Source organism: Gossypium raimondii, chromosome 1, assembly GCF_025698545.1.
Source record: "Gossypium raimondii isolate GPD5lz chromosome 1, ASM2569854v1, whole genome shotgun sequence".
Taxonomy (NCBI): domain Eukaryota; kingdom Viridiplantae; phylum Streptophyta; class Magnoliopsida; order Malvales; family Malvaceae; genus Gossypium; species Gossypium raimondii.
In genome coordinates, this window is record NC_068565.1 from 44,948,856 (window position 1) to 44,968,751 (window position 19,896).

The 19,896-nt window shown below is 31.6% G+C and overlaps 1 protein-coding gene across 2 annotated transcripts; it reads right to left on the minus strand.

Annotated features, from left to right (window-relative positions):
• Positions 1-4,386: 4,386 nt before the first annotated feature.
• On the minus strand, positions 4,387-7,299 carry LOC105786004 (actin-100). 2 transcript variants are annotated; one of them, XM_012612228.2, is made up of 5 exons: positions 7,165-7,299; positions 6,320-6,387; positions 5,703-6,096; positions 4,887-5,500; positions 4,387-4,792 (listed from the first exon to the last, which is right to left on the minus strand). In XM_012612228.2, the coding sequence occupies exons 2-5, from the start codon at positions 6,374-6,376 to the stop codon at positions 4,727-4,729; spliced, it is 1,131 nt and encodes a 376-aa protein (XP_012467682.1). In that variant the 5' UTR covers positions 6,377-6,387; positions 7,165-7,299; the 3' UTR covers positions 4,387-4,726. The 2 variants fall into 2 exon arrangements, with proteins under 2 accessions (XP_012467682.1, XP_012467685.1); XM_012612231.2 differs by lacking the exon at positions 7,165-7,299 and adding an exon at positions 6,478-6,985.
• Between the last annotated feature and the right edge of the window lie 12,597 nt (positions 7,300-19,896).

Genomic DNA, 19,896 nt, shown 5'->3' on the forward strand with positions numbered 1-19,896 from the left:
CAAAAAATCTACGTAATGAATTCAAATCATAAAGATAATTTTATTTACTTTTGTTAGGGAATCGTGAATCAATTATAAATATAAAAAAATGAATATTTGAATGTTAAAGTAGATCTGATGTTTCATGAAAATGGTTGGGCGTTGTAAAGATGGTGCTTTAAATTGCTGAAAACTGAACAAATTTTGTTTGACTTGTGAGTAATAATGATAGAATGCATATAGAAGCCGTGTTTGTCAAGAAACAATCAATTTATTATGGTTTGTTTTTATACCATTCATATTTTCTATTATTATTATTCAAGTTGTGCCTTAGAATTTCCAACATTAATCTTAAAGAGTTTGTGCCATGTTTCCTACTTTGAAACTTACTTAAATTTTGTATCTTCCTTTTTTCAGGAATAATTTGGACTAATTTGGGCTAACATTTTATGATAGTAAATAATAATATGGAATAATTCATATATTATATACAATTGTTGAACAATTATATAATCTTTTGGTTTATTTGAATTTCAGGACTTGAGTTTTTATGACCATGGCTAGTTCGAACACTCCTATACCTGTGGACAATGGGTTTAATGTGTATGAAAGTGCTTTCAAGCGTCAAAAGTCTACCACTTCAAAGGTGTGGGATGGGATGAAATGACAAAACTTGAATGCGAGAACAAAAATGAATTGAAGGCACAATGTAATCACTGTAAGAGTATCTTCTCTGCTAAATCTTCTAGTGAAACCTCTCATTTAAGGCGTCATCTAAATCACTGTTTGAAAAAATTTAATAATGACATCACTCAATTCACCATAGCCATTCAACCATCATTAAGAGGTGTCCATTTATAAAAAAAAAAAAACTACAAGTTTGATGCTGATGAGTGTCGTCGAGCTGTTTCTACTTTCCTTGTGTGGGGCAAGCATTCATTTAGGACAGTTGAAGAACCGGGATTTAGATACATGATGAGAATTTCTAGTCCTAATTTTAAGAATATAAGTAAACATACAGCTGCTAGGGATGTCCTAATGTATTATGCAAAAAAGAGAGATCATGTTAAAGAAGAGTTGGCTAAAGCACCTGGTTTAATTTGTCTAACTTTCGATAATTGGAACTCAAAGCATACTAATGGTGAATATATTTGCATTACTGCTCATTGGATTGACAAAGGTTGGAAGCTACAAAAGAGAATCTTAAGGTTTAGAGCTTTATTTCCTCCTTATGATGGTTTGAACATAACGGATGAATTTGTTTTATGTTTATCTTAATGGGGTATAGACAAGAAAATTTTTTGCATCACTTTGGATAATGCTTCTTATAATGATGTTATGGTTTCTTGTCTTAAAAATCGTTTTCGTGCAAACCGAGCTATTTTGTGTGATGGTGTTTTTTTTTCAAGTTAGATGTTGTGCACATATATTGAATCTTATAGTTAAAGCTGGTTTGGAACTTGTTGATAATGTTGTTGGTAAGATTTGAAATGGAATTAAGTACATAAAAAAGTCAGGAATTCGTAGGAAAAGATTTTATGATGTGGCCGACAAAAGTTTTCATTTGAATGTGACCAAAAAGTTGCGTCAAGGTGTGTGTGTGAGATGGAATTCTACTTATTTGATGCTTGAATCTTCTCTTTGCTATAAAGATGTGCTAGATTATTGGGGCCAACAGGATAAAGATTATCAAATATTTGCACTTTCTAACGAGGAGTGGAGAAATGTTGCTACTCTTCGCAAATTTTTGTAAGTCTTTTATGATGTGACTTGTGTTTTTTTCTGGTTCTAATTATCCAACTGCTGATCTTTATTTTAGAGGGGTTTGGAAGGTTCACAAGGTCTTGCTTGATACAGTTAAAGGTCCTTATTCTTTTTTAACTCCAATGGTTAAGCAAATGCAAGAGAAATTTAATAAATATTGGGTTGAGTATTCGTTGATATTGTCATGTGCTGCGATTTTAGATCCTCGCTACAAGTTGAATTATGTGCAGTATTGCTTTACTACAATTTATGGTATTCATGCTTCAGATTTTGTTAAAACCATTTTTAGCAATCTTAAACTCTTGTTTGACGAGTATGTTAAGAAATCCAAATCCACGTCTTCCTCTTTGGCTAGGGGTTCTAAATGTTTCGGATAAAGATCCTGTTGATTCTAGTTTGCATCAACACAATGTTAATAATGTTGATTTTGGGGAAGGTTTTGATGAGAGTGATGATTATAAACGGTATTTAAATGAATCTAGCACTAAGAGTGAAAAGTCACAGTTAGACATTTATTTGGAAGAACCGGAGCTTGAGTTGAATAGTCAAATAGATGTTTTGGATTATTGGAGCAAAAGTTCAGTTCGATATAATGAGCTTCCATTATTGGCTCGTGATCTTTTGGCAATTCCAATATCGACTGTAGCTTCCGAATCGACTTTTAGCATGGTAAGAAAGTTATCACACCTTTGAAGAGTTCACTTAAACCAAAAACGATTCAAGCCGTTGTTTGCTTTGATGATTGGATGCAAGCAAAGGGATTTTCAACAGGTAATTATTATTCTCGTTTTATTGTTGTAATTTTATATTATTTTTTTATCAATTTGATTATCTAATTATTTATTCTTATTTCATGTTAGAACTTGGTTGCAAAAATGATGATGACGATGAGGAGCATGAAGATGGTGTTGTTTTGGTGTTGTTTGTGATGTTGTTTTTTGTGTTGTTTTGATGCTGTTTGGTGTTGTTTTGATGTTGTTTTGGTGCTACTTTTGTGGTGTTTTATTGTTCTTTTGCAGCTCTTTATGTTTTTATTATATTTTTAATTTGTGTATTGTTTTAAGAATTGTTTTAGTGTCATTTTTTATTTGTTTCTTGTTTTAATATTTGTTTTTATGTTTTTAAATGTATTTGATTTATTATATTTTAAATTTTTTATTTAATAAAATAAGCTAAAAAATTAATATGGGCCAGGCCGGGTCAAGTCAGGCTCGGGCTTAGCAATTTTATTTTGAGCCATGCTTGGACAATTTTTTAGTCCCATATTTTGGGCGGGCCCAAGCTCGGGTCTAGAATTTTATTTGGGCCCAGCTCAGCCCGACCCATGATCAGCTCTAGACTTGTGGTGTTTTAACAACCATACATGTATTGGACAAATATTCCTAGCTTTAAAGCTAACATAAAGGTATAATTATGCCACAACCACTATACTCTTCGTACTTTTAAATTTTAGTATTTTTACTTTTAATTTTAAGAATTTAACCCCTCAACTTTGATTTAAAATTTAATTAAGTTTCTTACTCAGCGATGCACGGATTTGATTGTATATGTCAATTAAAATATACTAAAATTATTTTATAATTTTTTGTAAATTTAATTTTATGATTGATAATATAAATAAATATAAATTATTTTATATTTTTGTAATTATCTAAATTATATATATTGCACTTGCATTTTATAAAATATATAACTTAAATGATACATAAAACACAGTATGATATTTTGTTACATTACTCTATGTATCACTTATTGGTTGTGTTTATTAAATTTATAATATTTTATAATATTAATTTTTGTTTAAAATTTTAATGAATTTCTGCAAAAATAATATAGAGAGAGAGAGCATGTGTAATTATTATCTTTAAAATTTAAGATACACACATTTTAATTGATGTAGCGTGCAATAATATATTAATTGATATATAGATCACATGTCAAAATTTTAATAAATATCTTCAAAAAGTTTATACATAGGTCACAGGTAACAAAAAAGTAGTTATGGATAATTAGGGTAATATAGAATTGAATAATTAAAATTTTATTTAATTTAAATTGAATGGATAAATACTATTTTTAATTGTATATTTCTCTAATTAATTTTTAATATAAATTATTCTATACTTTGAATTTATTTAATTTAAATTTGAAAAAATAATTTAAATAAACTAACTTATATAAAGGTTTTAATTAATATATATATATTAGCTTATAAAAATATTTGAAAATTTTAATGTAAGTTGAATGGGTAAATTACTTTTTTAATTTTATATTTATCTAATTAATTTTAATATGAAATATATTATCCATTAAATTTATTCGATTTAAATTTAAGTAAATTAATGTATGCAAAAAGTTAATATTGTAAATATGTACCTTGTTATTCTATTAAATATATTAAAATGCAATAAATTCAATTTTAATGAAAATCTATTAAAATTAAATAGAAAAGGTGTTTTTTTGAAAAATAAAGAAATATGGAAAGACAACCGCCCATATTTGTTCAGGAAATAGGAAATAGGAAATGATGAGATTGATTTGTGGTTAAATAGGGATTTTGTTTTGTTCTGTTTCGGCCCACATGGTGCCGAAATATTTTATCGGCTGGCAATGATAGATTTGTATTGCTGCTGGCGATCATGATTATGATTAGAAAATTCTAGTTCTCATAAATTTGCCAACACTCCAAAAGGAAACCATTGTTTAAGGGGTAGATGGTCTTTAACAAAATGCATCCAGAAATGAAAATTCTTGGCCCTACTACAAAAATAAAAAAGACCAAAGCAACTCTCAAGTTCGAAATCCATTCAAGCCACTCCATGCCAAAAGTACTTTTGGAATCTAAAACCTGAAATCTAATGAGAGACAGACTGTATATACCATAAACTTTCCTCCATTGATAAAAACCAAAGCTTCAGATGTCCAACAAACTGAACTCACACAGACAGATGACTGAAAAATGTAGGCTTCCGATACATTCAAATTAGAAGCACTTCCGGTGAACGATAGCTGGGCCTGATTCATCATACTCGCCCTTGGAAATCCACATCTGGGGCACAGAAATATAGACGTAAGGAATGACAGTCAACAATAACATTCAATCCCCGTAAACATCCTAGGAAAATTACAAGCACAAAAGTTACCTGCTGGAAGGTGCTAAGAGATGCTAAAATGGATCCTCCAATCCAGACGCTGTATTTTCTCTCGGGAGGTGCAACCACCTTGATCTTCATGCTGCTAGGGGCAAGTGCAGTGATTTCCTTGCTCATCCTATCAGCAATGCCAGGGAACATGGTCGATCCACCACTAAGCACAATGTTTCCGTAAAGATCCTTCCTAATATCAACATCACACTTCATGATGGAGTTGTAAGTAGTTTCATGGATTCCAGCAGCTTCCATTCCGATCAGAGATGGCTGGAAGAGTACTTCTGGACAACGGAACCTCTCCGCTCCAATTGTGATCACTTGCCCATCAGGCAATTCATAACTCTTTTCGATGGCAGAGCTACTCTTGGCAGTCTCCAATTCTTGCTCAAAATCAAGAGCAACGTAAGCAAGTTTTTCTTTCATATCACGAACAATTTCTCGCTCTGCAGTTGTTGTGAAAGAGTACCCTCTCTCAGTCAAGATCTTCATCAAGGAATCTGTAAGATCACGTCCAGCAAGGTCCAAACGAAGAATAGCATGGGGGAGGGCATAGCCTTCATAAATTGGCACAGTATGGCTCACACCATCACCAGAGTCCAAGACAATACCTATACAAGTATATGAGCATAAAGTTAACACTAGATGAAAGGAAAACAAACAAAACAAAATCTTCATGCTAATTTCCAGTTTGCAATATTGTATACCAAATAGAATCAATAGAGCAATGCCTAGCGACTGTACAGCTAAAGTTATTTCAGACTCGCCGACTCTAATACAATCAAAATCAGCTTCCAAGCTATAAATAGATACCTGTTGTTCGACCACTGGCATAAAGTGAAAGAACTGCCTGAATAGCAACATACATAGCAGGAGAATTGAATGTTTCAAACATAATCTGGGTCATCTTCTCCCTATTCGCCTTAGGGTTGAGTGGTGCTTCTGTAAGAAGCACTGGATGCTCTTCAGGGGCAACACGAAGCTCATTGTAGAAAGTATGGTGCCAAATCTTCTCCATGTCATCCCAATTGCTGACAATGCCATGTTCGATAGGGTACTTTAAAGTGAGGATACCTCTCTTTGACTGGGCTTCATCACCTACATAAGCATCCTTTTGACCCATCCCAACCATGACACCTGTGTGGCGTGGGCGACCAACAATACTAGGGAAGACTGCCCTAGGGGCATCATCACCAGCAAAACCAGCCTGCAAATACAAGAATAAAGCAGGCATATAATTAATAAAACACAAGCCAATGCAAAATTCTATAGCACCAAAAGGTAAAACCAAGCCAGTACAATACATGACCTACGTAGAATTACTCCAAAATCGTCATTATTAAAATTGTCTTGGTAAAGAACTTGGAATGCAAATTCATGCTAAGAATGTAAATCAAACACATAAACATCAAAAAAGATAACTTACTAACCTTGACCATTCCAGTTCCATTGTCACACACAAGAGGTTGAATATCCTCATCCGCCATCTCTTGTTAACCTGTATAAGAAAAAAGGGATTACTGTAAGAAGAATATATATTTCATTTTTTATTTGACAATTCTCAAGATTAACCCACTATAAAAATTACTTTTGAAGTCTAGAAGAATTTGTTGTACTGTTAACTGTATCACACCAAATAGGTAATTTACTAGAGCGGTTTAACTCCTTCCATGTTATTATAACTTTGGTTCTTGAGGACAGCAAAGAGAGGGGAACTGTTGTATGTATGTCATCTGCATTTTATATTCTGTTCCAATTGTTCACAGGTTTTACTCTGCGTGGCAGGTAAATTCCTAAAATCATAAAGCTCCAATAAAATTCGTACCAACCATACAAGAACACAATTTCCGATAATATTAATCATTAAAAAAAGGCATAAAATCGAACCAACAAAAGAATTACAAACATATTACACATAATCCACTAATGAGTATCCACCAGATTCAAAGAATCCGATGTTCTAAAGTAAACATCAATCCATACTCCACCAAGATCTAGATGAATTGGAAATAAATGTCAACTTGAGGCATGAAGAAATCAAAATAAATTTCATATTCTGGAAGCAAAAAACTGTAACAAGAAAACCTAGCAGATTAAGTAATCCAAACTTTAGGCAGATCTAAATCATAAAACCGAAATAAGTAATAACAAAAAAAAATGGCATATGATTAGGTATCCAGAAATAAATAAGTAATAACAAAAAAAAATGGCATATGATTAGGTATCCAGAAATAGTTAAGACATAGACAAGCCATTAAAGGAATAAAAAGCATACCTTGTTTAAGCAAGAAAATAAAAAACAACGGCAAGTTGTTGACAGAGAAGCTGAAACTGAAAGGTAGGGAAGAAGGGAAATGTAAAATGCGGCTTTTTATATTATATATATATATATAGCAGAAATGAGAATGAAATGCAAATGGAATTCAACCCAAATCAGTTTACCTCTGTTTCGCTGCTGGTAATAAAGTAGAATAAAGTCATAATAGATTATTTACCCTCTAATTTTACCAAAAAAAAAATATTTTAGCCCTATTATTTATCAGTAAAGTTAATGAATTTTAATTTTTTTCATTTATTTTAAATTAAATGCTAAATAGCCTTTTTTGTAAAATTGAAACAAAATCTGATTCATCTTCCTCGTGGAAAGCAAAGGAAAAGGAAAGAAATTTGCTCAAAAAGAAATATGTAAAAGGAAAAATTTTCCATCCACGTGGGGTCTCATTAGATTCTAGTCTGATAATGATGATGTGGACCTCCTATGACAAAATGACTAGTGCGGTGTCGATGCCACGTCAGCAGGGCGGCTAAAGTGTTAGGGTGGGCGGTGAGTCGGACTCGGAGTCGTGCCCCGTGCCCATCATGTCTAGTTGTCTCCTAAATTCTGCCTCAGCATTGCTTGGCAATGGCCCCCCACGCCGCTGTTACACTCCACGCTTTTTGCTTTTTCATATAATTATAATTATTCTAGGTTGGAACTTTCGATTTTTTGATTTTTATAATTATAATTATAATCAAAATTAATTTTTTTATTTAAGTTGAACTTAATTCAACTTATGTTTATTAATTCAGATCAATAAGTTATTTATGGAACAAAATTTATAAGTAAGGATGAGAATAAATATAATGGTCATACAATCTCAATCTAAAGTCATTCGATTTGTCATTTTATATCCTAAATAAATCGAGGATGGGTAAAGGCCGGATAAAATTAGATCAAAACAATCTTTATCACGTTGCAAAAAATAAGCTTATTTTGATCCTACTTTATCTAACCATTACCTACTCCGGTTTAGGCTATAAAATGAATTTCAAATCGTATAAACATTGGACTGTTAAGAGGTGGTATTTAGCGATTCATAATTTTATTTTTATTTATAATTGTGATTCCTTTTATTGAATAGAATAAATTCACCTCAATTTATTTGCACAGGAGAAAGAAATTAAGGCATGAAAAGTTTAGAAATGTCAGCCATTATTATTGTTGTGATCCTCTTTGTTGTTGGTAAAATATACACCATTGCATTTTATCTATTATTGTGGTTTTGTCAAGAAATTCAAGTTTTAAAGTATAATATATATGTGTGTGTGTGTCTGTAAATTTCAGGAAATGAGATAATGGCCCAAGATTCTGAAGTAAGAGTATGTGGAGTTCCATTTATGCTTCCAAATTGTAGAGATGATGTATGCAAGAGGGGATGTGCCAACAAATTTTCGCCCAAAGGAAATGGAGTATGTCAAGGTGGTTCCAATTGTCTTTGCTTTCATCCTTGCTTATAATTTTTGTTGTTTTACCTTATTAATAAGTATCCAACTTAAATAAAAGACTTTCGATTTAATTAGTGTGATCGAAATAACTATTTAAGTATTAGAGAATGTTTCAAACTCGATTGATTTTAGATAATTAACATATTGTACTACCCAATATGACGATAGTCTTGTGGCCGCCATTAGTGTAGTAGGACAGTAAGATGGAAACACAATGGTCCTTCCCCGCTCGAGCTGTTGAAGACTACATGATTTTGGTTATTAGAGGCAATGATGAAGGACCGCAAACATTCTATCGACACACTTGATCGACGCTACGATAAGCATTAATAAATTTGTGACGATTGATAATTTTTTAGTAAAAAAAATTTGTTTGTCTAAAATTCAATAGAGCTTGATTTAAAAAGTTTATTATTGTATAATATGGACATTTGCATATTTTTATAATAAAAAAATTAAAATTCTTTTATTTAAATTCCACCAAATTCAAACCAAGCATACAAAATCTAGAAGCAAGGATGAAAGCAAAGACACGTGGAGCCAGCTTGACACATTCCATACCCATTGGGTGGAAATTTATTGGCACATGCCGTCTTGCACACCCAATCTGTACAATTTGGAAGGTTAAAGGGAATGGCGCATAGCTTTCCTTCACCATCTTGGGCCATTATCTCATTTCCTGAAATTTACAAATATATATACAATAATAAATATTTGTTGGGAAAATTACAAAAAGGGATAAAATGTAAGGATGCATATTTTACCAATAGCAAAGAGGATGACAACAATAAGGATAGCTGACATTTGTAATTTATTCATGTCTTAATTTCTTCCTTCTCTGTGAGTAATTTGAAAATCAAGAAAGGATTATAAATGTTAAAATTCAAAACTAAAAAATTTAATAGGAAATTTGAAATTTAAGTGAAAATTCTAGAAACACTAAGATGGAGCAGATTTGTTAATGTAGGATCAATACAATCTCAAAGCTATTAGATTTGTCATTTTATAATCCAAACTAGCGATAGGTAGGAGCCAAATAAAGTAGGATCAAATTGCAGAAAAGGAAAGATATCTTGATAAATAATTTAGTTTCCAATTTCTTTAGATTTACCTAAATAATATCAATGTAACTTTCTCAACCCAGTCTAGACATTAAAACCGAATTTGGAAGATTATATTATCTATCAAAATGGCTCAGTAAGCTATCGGAGTTTTGAAAATGGTCATTTTGAAACATTTGTTTAATTTAGAGGAAAACTTAGTCTGTTTTTAGAAAACTTACGAGTTATCAAAATCGGTTTAGATTAGCTAACCTATGTAATGGTGACTCCTTTTCGAAAACTTGATTAACTACCAATTTATGTATTCCTCAAAATTTTAATTATAACTTAGCAACGGAAAAGTGATATCTATTTATGTTTTTAATGAAAACTGGGGTTCATGCATAATTAATTAATATTCACAATTGATGTCCTAAGATCGAATTAAATGTCATGCAAGCTATAAAATAAAATCCAAAACTTATGTCCTATGCCACAATTCAAAATAAAATGATAAAATTTCTTGAATAATTAAAATATCAAATAATAAAACTAAAGTATTTTATTAACTAAAACTGAGTCGAGTCCCTTCGAATGTTGCGTCATCGTCCTAACCTGGTGGGTTATCTGTAAGGATAAAGATTAAAAGAGGAGTGAGCTCTGACGCTCAATGTGAGTTCAATTACAAGAAATCGGTACAAAACAGTAGGCAAAGCATATGAGTTAAGAATTCTGAGAATAATCACAATCATAAAACACTTCAGAATAACAATTTTTTGTATAATCACTTCACTACACTATCTCAGAAATCACAGTTTTTGTATGCACATGGTAATGAATGGTAATGCAATTTCAATTTATCGGAAAAGGTCCTACCCAACTCTGCTACACACCTCACTTATGAGTTCCCCAGAACTCATCTACCATATCACTCCAGATTTTGGTTGAACCACCGCTGATTTGCAGATAAACTGCCACTTGCTGTTGATACACAATGTAATTACAGATAAAAGCTACCGCTAGGTTTGTAAAAATTTTGGATAAACCACTAGTATTTTTAGATAAAAACATTTGCAGACAAGCTGCCACTTGGTTCGAGATCGAACCACATATTTGCAGTTACCGCCACTTGTTGCGGGTGCACAACACATTTGCAGATTAAACAAACTGTCACTTAGTTTGTGGACAAGCCACCAGTTGTTTGCAGATTATTAAATTGCTACTCTTCCTCCATACAAATCATTTGGCCCCATGCAATGCAATATGACATACTTTATAATAATGCAAAAATTCGTAGGCATGCTTAACACTTATTCCGTTCAACACTAGCAATAAACATGTTTATCATGTATTCAGTGGGGCGATAACATTATTAACACTCAAAATTTATCAATATCACTTTAACAGTAGGCATGATTAATATCACATGTTTACTCATAGCATCGTAACAATTCAATTTATCAATATCACTTTAACAGTAGGCATGATTAATATCACATGTTTACTCATAGCATTGTAATGATTCAATTTATCAATATCAATAAACACATTATAACAGTAGCAATTCAGGCATATAAATCATATATTTCCGTATAAGCACTAATTCAAGGATCAATTAAGTGCAAAAAAAAAAACCTCTAGAATAATTTAGGGATCAAGCAGGGACTAAATTGAACATTTCATAATTTTTGGGCAATTTTGTAAAGTAAGGGACACGCGGTCATGTGGCAAGGTCGTTTGGGAGTTACACGACCGTATGGCTAGGCCGTGTAACAGACTATGGTCGTGTGGAATTTACAACATTAAGCTACAGGAGAGATATGGTCATGCGACAGGCCGTGTAAAAGGGTTTTGGTCATGTGAGATTCAAACTAGCCTAGGGTTTCAAAGGCACATAGCCCAGGGTTTCAAATCCTTAGCTAATCCTCTTTTCACAATGAAGACAATGTAATTATAACCACTGGACCACTTGGCATTCCAAACTCCTCTTCCAACATCTTAAAGAGCTCGCGAAAAATGCAATTGTTGAGAAAAGCCAAGAGGATCAAAAAAACTTCTTTTTATCCATTGTGTAGATAGAAAAGCAGTCTTTATCAACTATTGATGATTTATTAGAACGATTTGCAACGAACAACTTTTTATTATTCCTTTTTGAAGCAATTTTTTTCCTTCCAATGAATGCTATCTTCTGCCACTTTCTTATCATTCTTATATGTTTCTTTAAGCTAATTATGCTTGCTTCCATTTGTGTAGCGAATAAAAATCCTAGAGAAGGAAGATGAAAAAAGAGGTTGATTGGTTCCTTATTGCTAATACTAAAGAGGGAAGGAAGTTTGTTTGATGTTTATATAGGAGGTACAAAAGCTCCTTGAACTGTTGACCTTACTTTTGTCAGTAATTTCAAAGTCGAAGCATGTAATTTTTAGTAACAAAAATATATGTAGAACCAACATAAAAAGAAAAAAGAAGGCATCGAAAAGTTCTTTATATAGATGTTTTGAATATGATGAAAAAAAGGGCTATGGATTTATTGATTGATTAATTTTTGTATTTATACATCGGTAAAAGTTAATGAATCTCAACTAAACATCCTAATAGACAAAACCTATCTAAGAGTCAATAACAAATTACTCTAATATGCCCTTTTAAGATTTGGGTTAAATTTCAACACTTAAGTTTGAAATCTTAGAGTGAAGACTACCTTGAGAGATGCCTTGGTGAGTATATCAGCAACCTAATTAGCAATGCAGACATGACCAACATCAAGTTCCTTTTGATTAACATAATAGCGAGTAAAGTGAACATAAACTTTTAAATGATTTATCTTGTTGTGCAATGTACGATGTTAAAAACGTAGAGTAACACTCATTGTCACATGATATTTTAAGTGTATTCAAAAGAGGTATCCTAAGCTCTTTCATAAGGTGTTTGACTTAGAGAGTTTTAGAAGAAGCAGCTCTAAAACCATTGTCGAAACCGCTTTTTGAAAACAAAAATTTTAGTTTCGACTTAAAAATAAAAACAAAACTGGAGTCGCCACCGATCCTTGATTAAGGTGTGATCGGCGCACCTTAAAAATGACTTTGGTCTACGAAATTTGAGAAAATGGGCTCGAGAGTCGATTCACGACAAGGAAGGGTTAGCACCCTCGTAACGCCCAAAATTGGTACCAAATTGATTTTTTTAAAATGCCTTGGTGTCGAAAATTTGAAAAGATTTTAAAAGGAAACTTTTATTTCATGAATGGATTAAAATAATAAGGCAATTCTTATTTCAAAGAAATAAAACACCACACCCGATAAGTTAGGGCACAATGTTTTAAATCTTGAATACCGAATATTGCCTTTTGTTTTGAAAATTCTTATTTCGAGAAGAAAATGTCATGGCCAGTAAGTTAGGACCCAACATTTTGAATTCCCGAGAATAAGCTTTTATTTAAAATTCGTGAATTTGTTGCAAAACAAATACTTGGCTTTCTAAATTCATCGAAAAATAATCGCAATCCAGTAAGTTAGGACGCGATCTTTCACGAGAATCATGAATGCCAAATATTTTAGAATTTATAAAATAGGATGATTTTAATACTTTGAGAAAATCAAAATTGATATTTTAAAGAGATGCCAAAAAGGGTTAAGGCATAACATGAAACAAATACTCTAGTTCAAGACAAATATGAATAAATATTTACAAGTATATGTACAAGTACACTATATAATTAAATTTACAAATATGCGTACACATATATTTAACGATATGTACAAGGATACACATAAAAGATGAAATGGGATATATCAATCAAAATATAATAAAATGCATGTATGTATTTAGAAATCGTGAAAATAAAATAAACATAAAGCATGTACATGTGTATATATTTACTGAATAAAAATGTATATGTGTATGTCTTGGTAAATCATGAAAATAAAGTAAAGATAAAAAAATGTATGTGTGTATAAATTTACAAAAATAAAAATGTATGAGTATATATATATAATATAAAGTATATAAAAGTTTTTAAAATATAAAATATATATATGAAAAAACGTATGAATAAAAGATATGCATGTATTCATAAGAGCTGAAAATCGTATATATTAAAAAATGCATATATAATTACAAAAGTAAAGTAAAACAAATGTTTTCAAAAGTAAAATATAAAAGATATATATGTTTTGTAAAAAAAACATGTATTTATAAAATTAAAAAATATATTAAGAAATTATGAAAATGTATATATATGTATATAGAAGTTAAGAAATAAAATGAAAAATAAAAAAATGTATTAAATGTGTGCAGGTATGCATATACCACATAAAATGCATTTATAATGATTTTAGAAAATGGGTTTATAAACATATTAAAACGCACATGGTATAAAACATATATAAATGTATAAAGTATAAAGTATGAACAAAAAGAGTAAACAAAAAAAAATATGTATGCGAAAAATATATATACAAATTTAAAAAACTTAAAAGTATATATTAAAAAACAAATGTATTATATATAAAAATATGCATGTAAATGTATAGTAAATTCAGTGTAATGATAGCAAACAGTATAATAATAATGATATAATGATAATAAAAATAATAATAAGAATGGACTAAATTGAAATAAAACGAAAAAATGGGGCAGATTTGAAATTAATTTGAAGATAGGACCGAATTGAATGCGCACATGATGGCGGAGGACCAAAGGGAAATTATTCCCGCCTTCCAAAAACGCTGCATGCAGAAGAGGTTAAATTGAAAAAAAAAAAAAAAAGCGAGGCTCAATTTAAAAGAAACAAAGCGGGTTTAATTGCAACGCGCCACGAGCAGGAGGGACTCAATGCGCAAATATACCATGTGACGTCAGAAGGCGGATCCTCCCTTGGTCGGGTCACCCATGCTGGTCGAGCACTGGACGAAGCGGCACCGTTTTGCATGTCATTTAAAACAATGTTTTTCCTTTTCAAAATCATTTGAAACCGAAATGAGAAAAAAAAAAACACAACCCCTCTTTTGCTCTGCTAGGGTTTCCATTGATGTTGTTAATGAACAAGGAAGCATAGGGGATAGAGAGGATTGAGACCCCATTTGCGAACTTTGATAACTTCTTTGTGCCATTGAGGCTTGCTTGAGCTCATAGATGGTCTTAGATAACTTGGAGATGTGATTTGGATTGATAGAATACTCAAATCTTGGAGGTAGTTTCATAGTCTTTTTCATCAAAAGAACCCTAAAGAAAAGCATTATCAACATTAACTTGATGAAGTTTCCAATGATTTTGCATAGCCACAGAAAAACCAAGGTATCATTGTAGGTTCGAGAATCGGGATGAATTTATAATGATAATCTATTCCTAAAATTTGCGTAAAATCTTTTCCAACAAGTCTCATTTTATAGCGATCAATAGAGCCATCAAACTCTGCTTACGATACCACTTTGCAAAGAGGATTTTCTAGACCATATTTATATGTCCTAAAAGTGATGGAGGAGTAACATTGGTAGTATAGCCATCAGGGTTTCTTTATTTTGAATATATTATTTTAAGGTCTAGTGAGTAGGCGAGATGAAAAGGGTAGGCTCGATGGACTTGGGTTTACTTTGGTGAATGAGTTTTGGGATAGTGGAGAAGGGTCGTGGGTAATATATTAGGGAACGAGGGATGCTCTAGGTTGGGGAGGTGAAGGAAGGTTGATTTGAGAAGATGTGAATGTTAGGATTTTGGTAGGTGGGGGTCGATTTCTACGAGTGTAAGTAATGATGGAAGGTGGTTAAGATGGATAAGAAGTAGAAGGAAAAAAGGTTGATGTATCTGATTACGAGAGTTCCAAGAGAGATGTGACAAATGTTGGCATCATAAGAGGAGCAGGCAAATTATCCTATTGATTTTGGTGAGTGGTTACAAATTTAATCAATATTCTACGAAGAAGTTAAAATTTGGTAGTATCGTGAAAGATATTAGAAAAAGTAGCATTGCATAATAATTTTTTTATTTGACTCAATTTTTTTTAGTAGATAGAGGATAAACCCAATCAAATTTTAAAAATTTATTTTTACATTAAAAAAAGTATTTTCAATGGGGTAATTTTCTGGAATAAAATTGACATCTCTAAAAAGAAAGAAAGAATTTTAATGTAAGTGTATCATAAGACAGATAATAATTATGGATTGAGGAAAAACCTAAATAAATACATGATTTGTGTCGAAACCACCTTTTGAAAACAAAAATTAGTTGTCGACTTAAAAACGAAAATGGAAGTCGCCACCGATCCTTTATTGGGGTGTGATCGGATCACCTTGAAAACGATTTTAGGTCTACGAATTTTGAGAAAGTAGGTTCGGGAGTCGGTTACGCACAAGGAAAGGGTCAGCACCCTCGTAACGCCCAAAATTGGTATCGAATTGATTATTTAATGTCTTAGTGTCGAGAATTTGAAAATATTTTAAAATACGATCCTTTGAAAAGAAAATTTGAATAAAATGAATTGGATGATGAGACTCACTTATTTCAAAGAGATAAATTGTCACATTCAGTAAGTTAGAGTGCAACATTTTAAATCCTCAAAATTAAGTTTATCTCTTGACTTTTAAAACCTATGCATTTTGAGAAGGATATCTGATTATTCGGATCAAATGAGGAAATCAAAACCCAGTAAGTTAGGGTTCAATCTCACAAAATTCCTAAATATCGAATATTGCCTTTATTTTAATTTGTTAGAAAAATCCTCGTCTCGAGAAACAACATGTCATACCCAATGCGTTAGGACGCAACGTATCGAATTCCCGAGATAAGCTTTAATTTTGGAATTTCTATGTTTAAATTGAAGAGGGGATATTCGGTGATCTAAATTCAACAAGGAGAATTGAAGCCCAGTAAGTTAGGGCACAATCCTCTCGAGAGTCTTGGACACCGAGTATTTTGAAGATTTATGAGCAAAACAATTTCGATGTTTTTCTAAACAAATGTAATGCAATTGAATGGTGGTGCATAATTCAAAAATGATAATTCGTAAATTGCGATAAATGCTAGTGGACGATAAATCATCAAATAATATAAACAAGCAATGGATAAATTCAAACAAGAATAGCAACAATAATCTTGACCATACAACATTCAAAGATTAAATGAATTACTAATCAATTTTATTAAGATACACTAAAAAGAAAATTATAATAAATAAATCATGTGCACAAAAAGTTGTAAAATGGACAATATAGATATATAAATATGAAATGTATTCAAAATGGAGTAAGAAAAAGAACCAACACTACATAAAATAATAGTACCTTAATGCATTTTTAAGTAAATATTATAAGAAGAAAATCAAAATTTATAACATAATACACACATATTAATTTAAAAGAGTAGTAGATATGGAGTGAAAAACTTAATATAAATAATATATATGAACATGTTTAAAAGAAAACTTAACATCAATAATTAATAAACCAATAATATATAGATTAAGCATAATTTAATATCAATAATATTATACAAAATATTTACAAAAAATGAATTAAAAGAAAAATAAAAGATAATATATATATATATATATAAACATATCAGATTTACATAAAAAATATAAAAATATGTTAAATTTAAATAATGATACATAGTGAATTTTAAATAAGAATACATATAAAACTTAAAATAATAATAAGAAAGAAACTCAATCATTAAATTAAATTTAAGATTAAATATATAAAAATAAAATAATATACGTTTTTTTTTAAAAATAAAAATAAAAAGCATTAAACAGAATTAGTAAGGATCAAATTAGATTTTAAATAGAATTAAAGGGAAAATATCAAAAATAGAATAAAATAGCGGGTCAAAGCGTGACGTGCGGATAACATGGGGACCAAATGGGAAATATTTCTCGTACCCCAAAACGCAACGTCTTTGCATGGACCAAATCGGAATGAACACAAAAATGCACTGCCAAATTTAGACGAAATATAAAAATTTATTTGAATGCATCATAAAAAGTGAGGGGCTAAGTGCGCAAGAATCCCATCAGACCCAAAAAGCGCGGATTCTTCCCTTGGGTCAGGTCACCGCGCAGGTCGAGGGCAATCAGACGACGTCGTTCTAGCATTCACAGGCTTCAATTTGAACGGTGCCGTTTTTGAAAACATTTTTAGACCTAAAAAAAACCTAAACCTAAATCTAAATGTTTCATTTGAAACTGTAGAGGAAAGGTGAACGCCACCTCCATTTTTCCCCATTCTCTGCCGTTTCAAATCTCAGGCCTCCGCCTATTCAACTTCGATTCGCCCAGAGGAGAAGAAGGCTTCATCGGCGCACCCACGAAGGTAAACACCTTCTCCTTTCCTCTCTTTATTTTCTCTTTTGGCAAATAAGAAATATAACAGACTAATCTTGAAGAAAACAGAAAAGAAAGAAGAAATCGAGGAAAAATAAATTTCAGATCACCTTTAAAAACTGTTTTTTTTATTGCTTTTCTTTCAAAGATTTGATACAATATTCGTGTCTGTAACCCCCCACACAGATTTCAATCGGCCCTCTTTATAGCCAAACCAAGAAAAAAAAGAAAAAAAATCAAATTTTCTCTATTTGTTTACATTTTCCTTCCTATTTACTGCTAGTATTTGCTGTCAAATTGTTTCCCCTTTCTTTGCTGTTGCTATCTGTTTTGCTGCTTGTTTGTTTGTCCTTCTTGCAGGTACAGCGTACGGAGGGTGGACGTGGCATGTGGAGGCGTCGCGTGCGTGCGAGGGAGAGCAGAGAGGTGTTACTGCTGCGGCGCTGGGAGCCGAATGTTGCTAGGGTTTCAGTCTCAGTTAGGCTAGGTGTTGGGCCTCTGTAATCGAGCTAGGGTTTAGATTAGTGGGCTAAGTGTTGTAACTGGATTAAGCTATTTTGGGCTATAAATTTTTTATTTTTTTATTTTTTGACTTTGTAATATGGACTTTGAATTCTCAATTTTAGGGCCCGGGCTAAAATGGGTCATTACAATTTGGATCTAGGTTGAAGCTTACTTTTAGTATTGGCTCAAATCCAATGTAACACGAGCAGCCAAGTCTTTTTTTTATATATATATATTTATATGTAATTAAAGCCTTTTCCAAATAGCTTTTTTGTAGGGAGATTCATTTTGGAGGGAACCGTTTGGTTGTTTCAACAATGTGATGTTGTCGTTTTTTGGGAAGAGCAACTTATTATGGAGTATACAGTCGGAGATAAAAATGCTTTATACCTTTGTAAAACAAATTTAGAGAATGACGAAGAAGAAAAGAACAAATTTTGAGTCAATTTGTAATATTCATTACTCAACAAACTAGCTATACACACTACAGTTTATCCAAAGAGAAAAGAAGATAATAATAATAATAATAAAACCTAATCCCTACAAATTTGCTATGTAATTTATGGAAACCCCATAAATAAGCTATTTACAATTCTATAGATCTTCTCTAGCACTCTCCTCAAGCTGGAGCATAAATATTGAAGGACATTTAAATCTAACCCGATGATTTATTTTTTTATAGTGATTTGGTTGAATAATGTATTAATGCTTAAAACAAATTGATTTTTAATGATAAAATTTTGTTACCATGCCATAATTAACCTTAGAATCTTATCATTCCATAAAATCCAATTATAGATACCTCCAAATAGTAATCGACAGATGAGCAAGTCTGATTTCTTTCCTTTTCAAGTTCCCTTGCCTTTCCAACCAGATTACTCAAGGTGTTGGGGAAAATATTATTGGTTTCCATTTATGAATTACCTGGTTTAGGATGTGTTTAGATGGACGATTGGGTACGGTGCAGTGCGGTTAATTTATTTTTTGTCTCACGTTACAGTATTTGATCCCACCGCCACCGCTGTTTTTACACTTCTAGATATTCTTAATTTAATTCCCTCTATAATTATAATTTCGTATCAACGAACAGGTAATTGGAAAAAGAAGTTCCACCTAAATAGGGTTATGTTCAAACACCTAATTTTATACCAAAAGAAAAATATCAAAATGAACAAATATAGCCTTGAAGTTAGGCATTATAATTAAAAGTAAAAGGGCATAAGTCAACAATCAATGTGAACAGGTGTGGACGTATTTTCAGTATATTCCGAAACTGACAACTAATTTGTCACAAATGAATGTAAAACAATAACACAAGACATTAAAACAAAAAATATCTTGATTGATGCATAGCACCATAGAAAAAGTTGGGTTCTTTCAT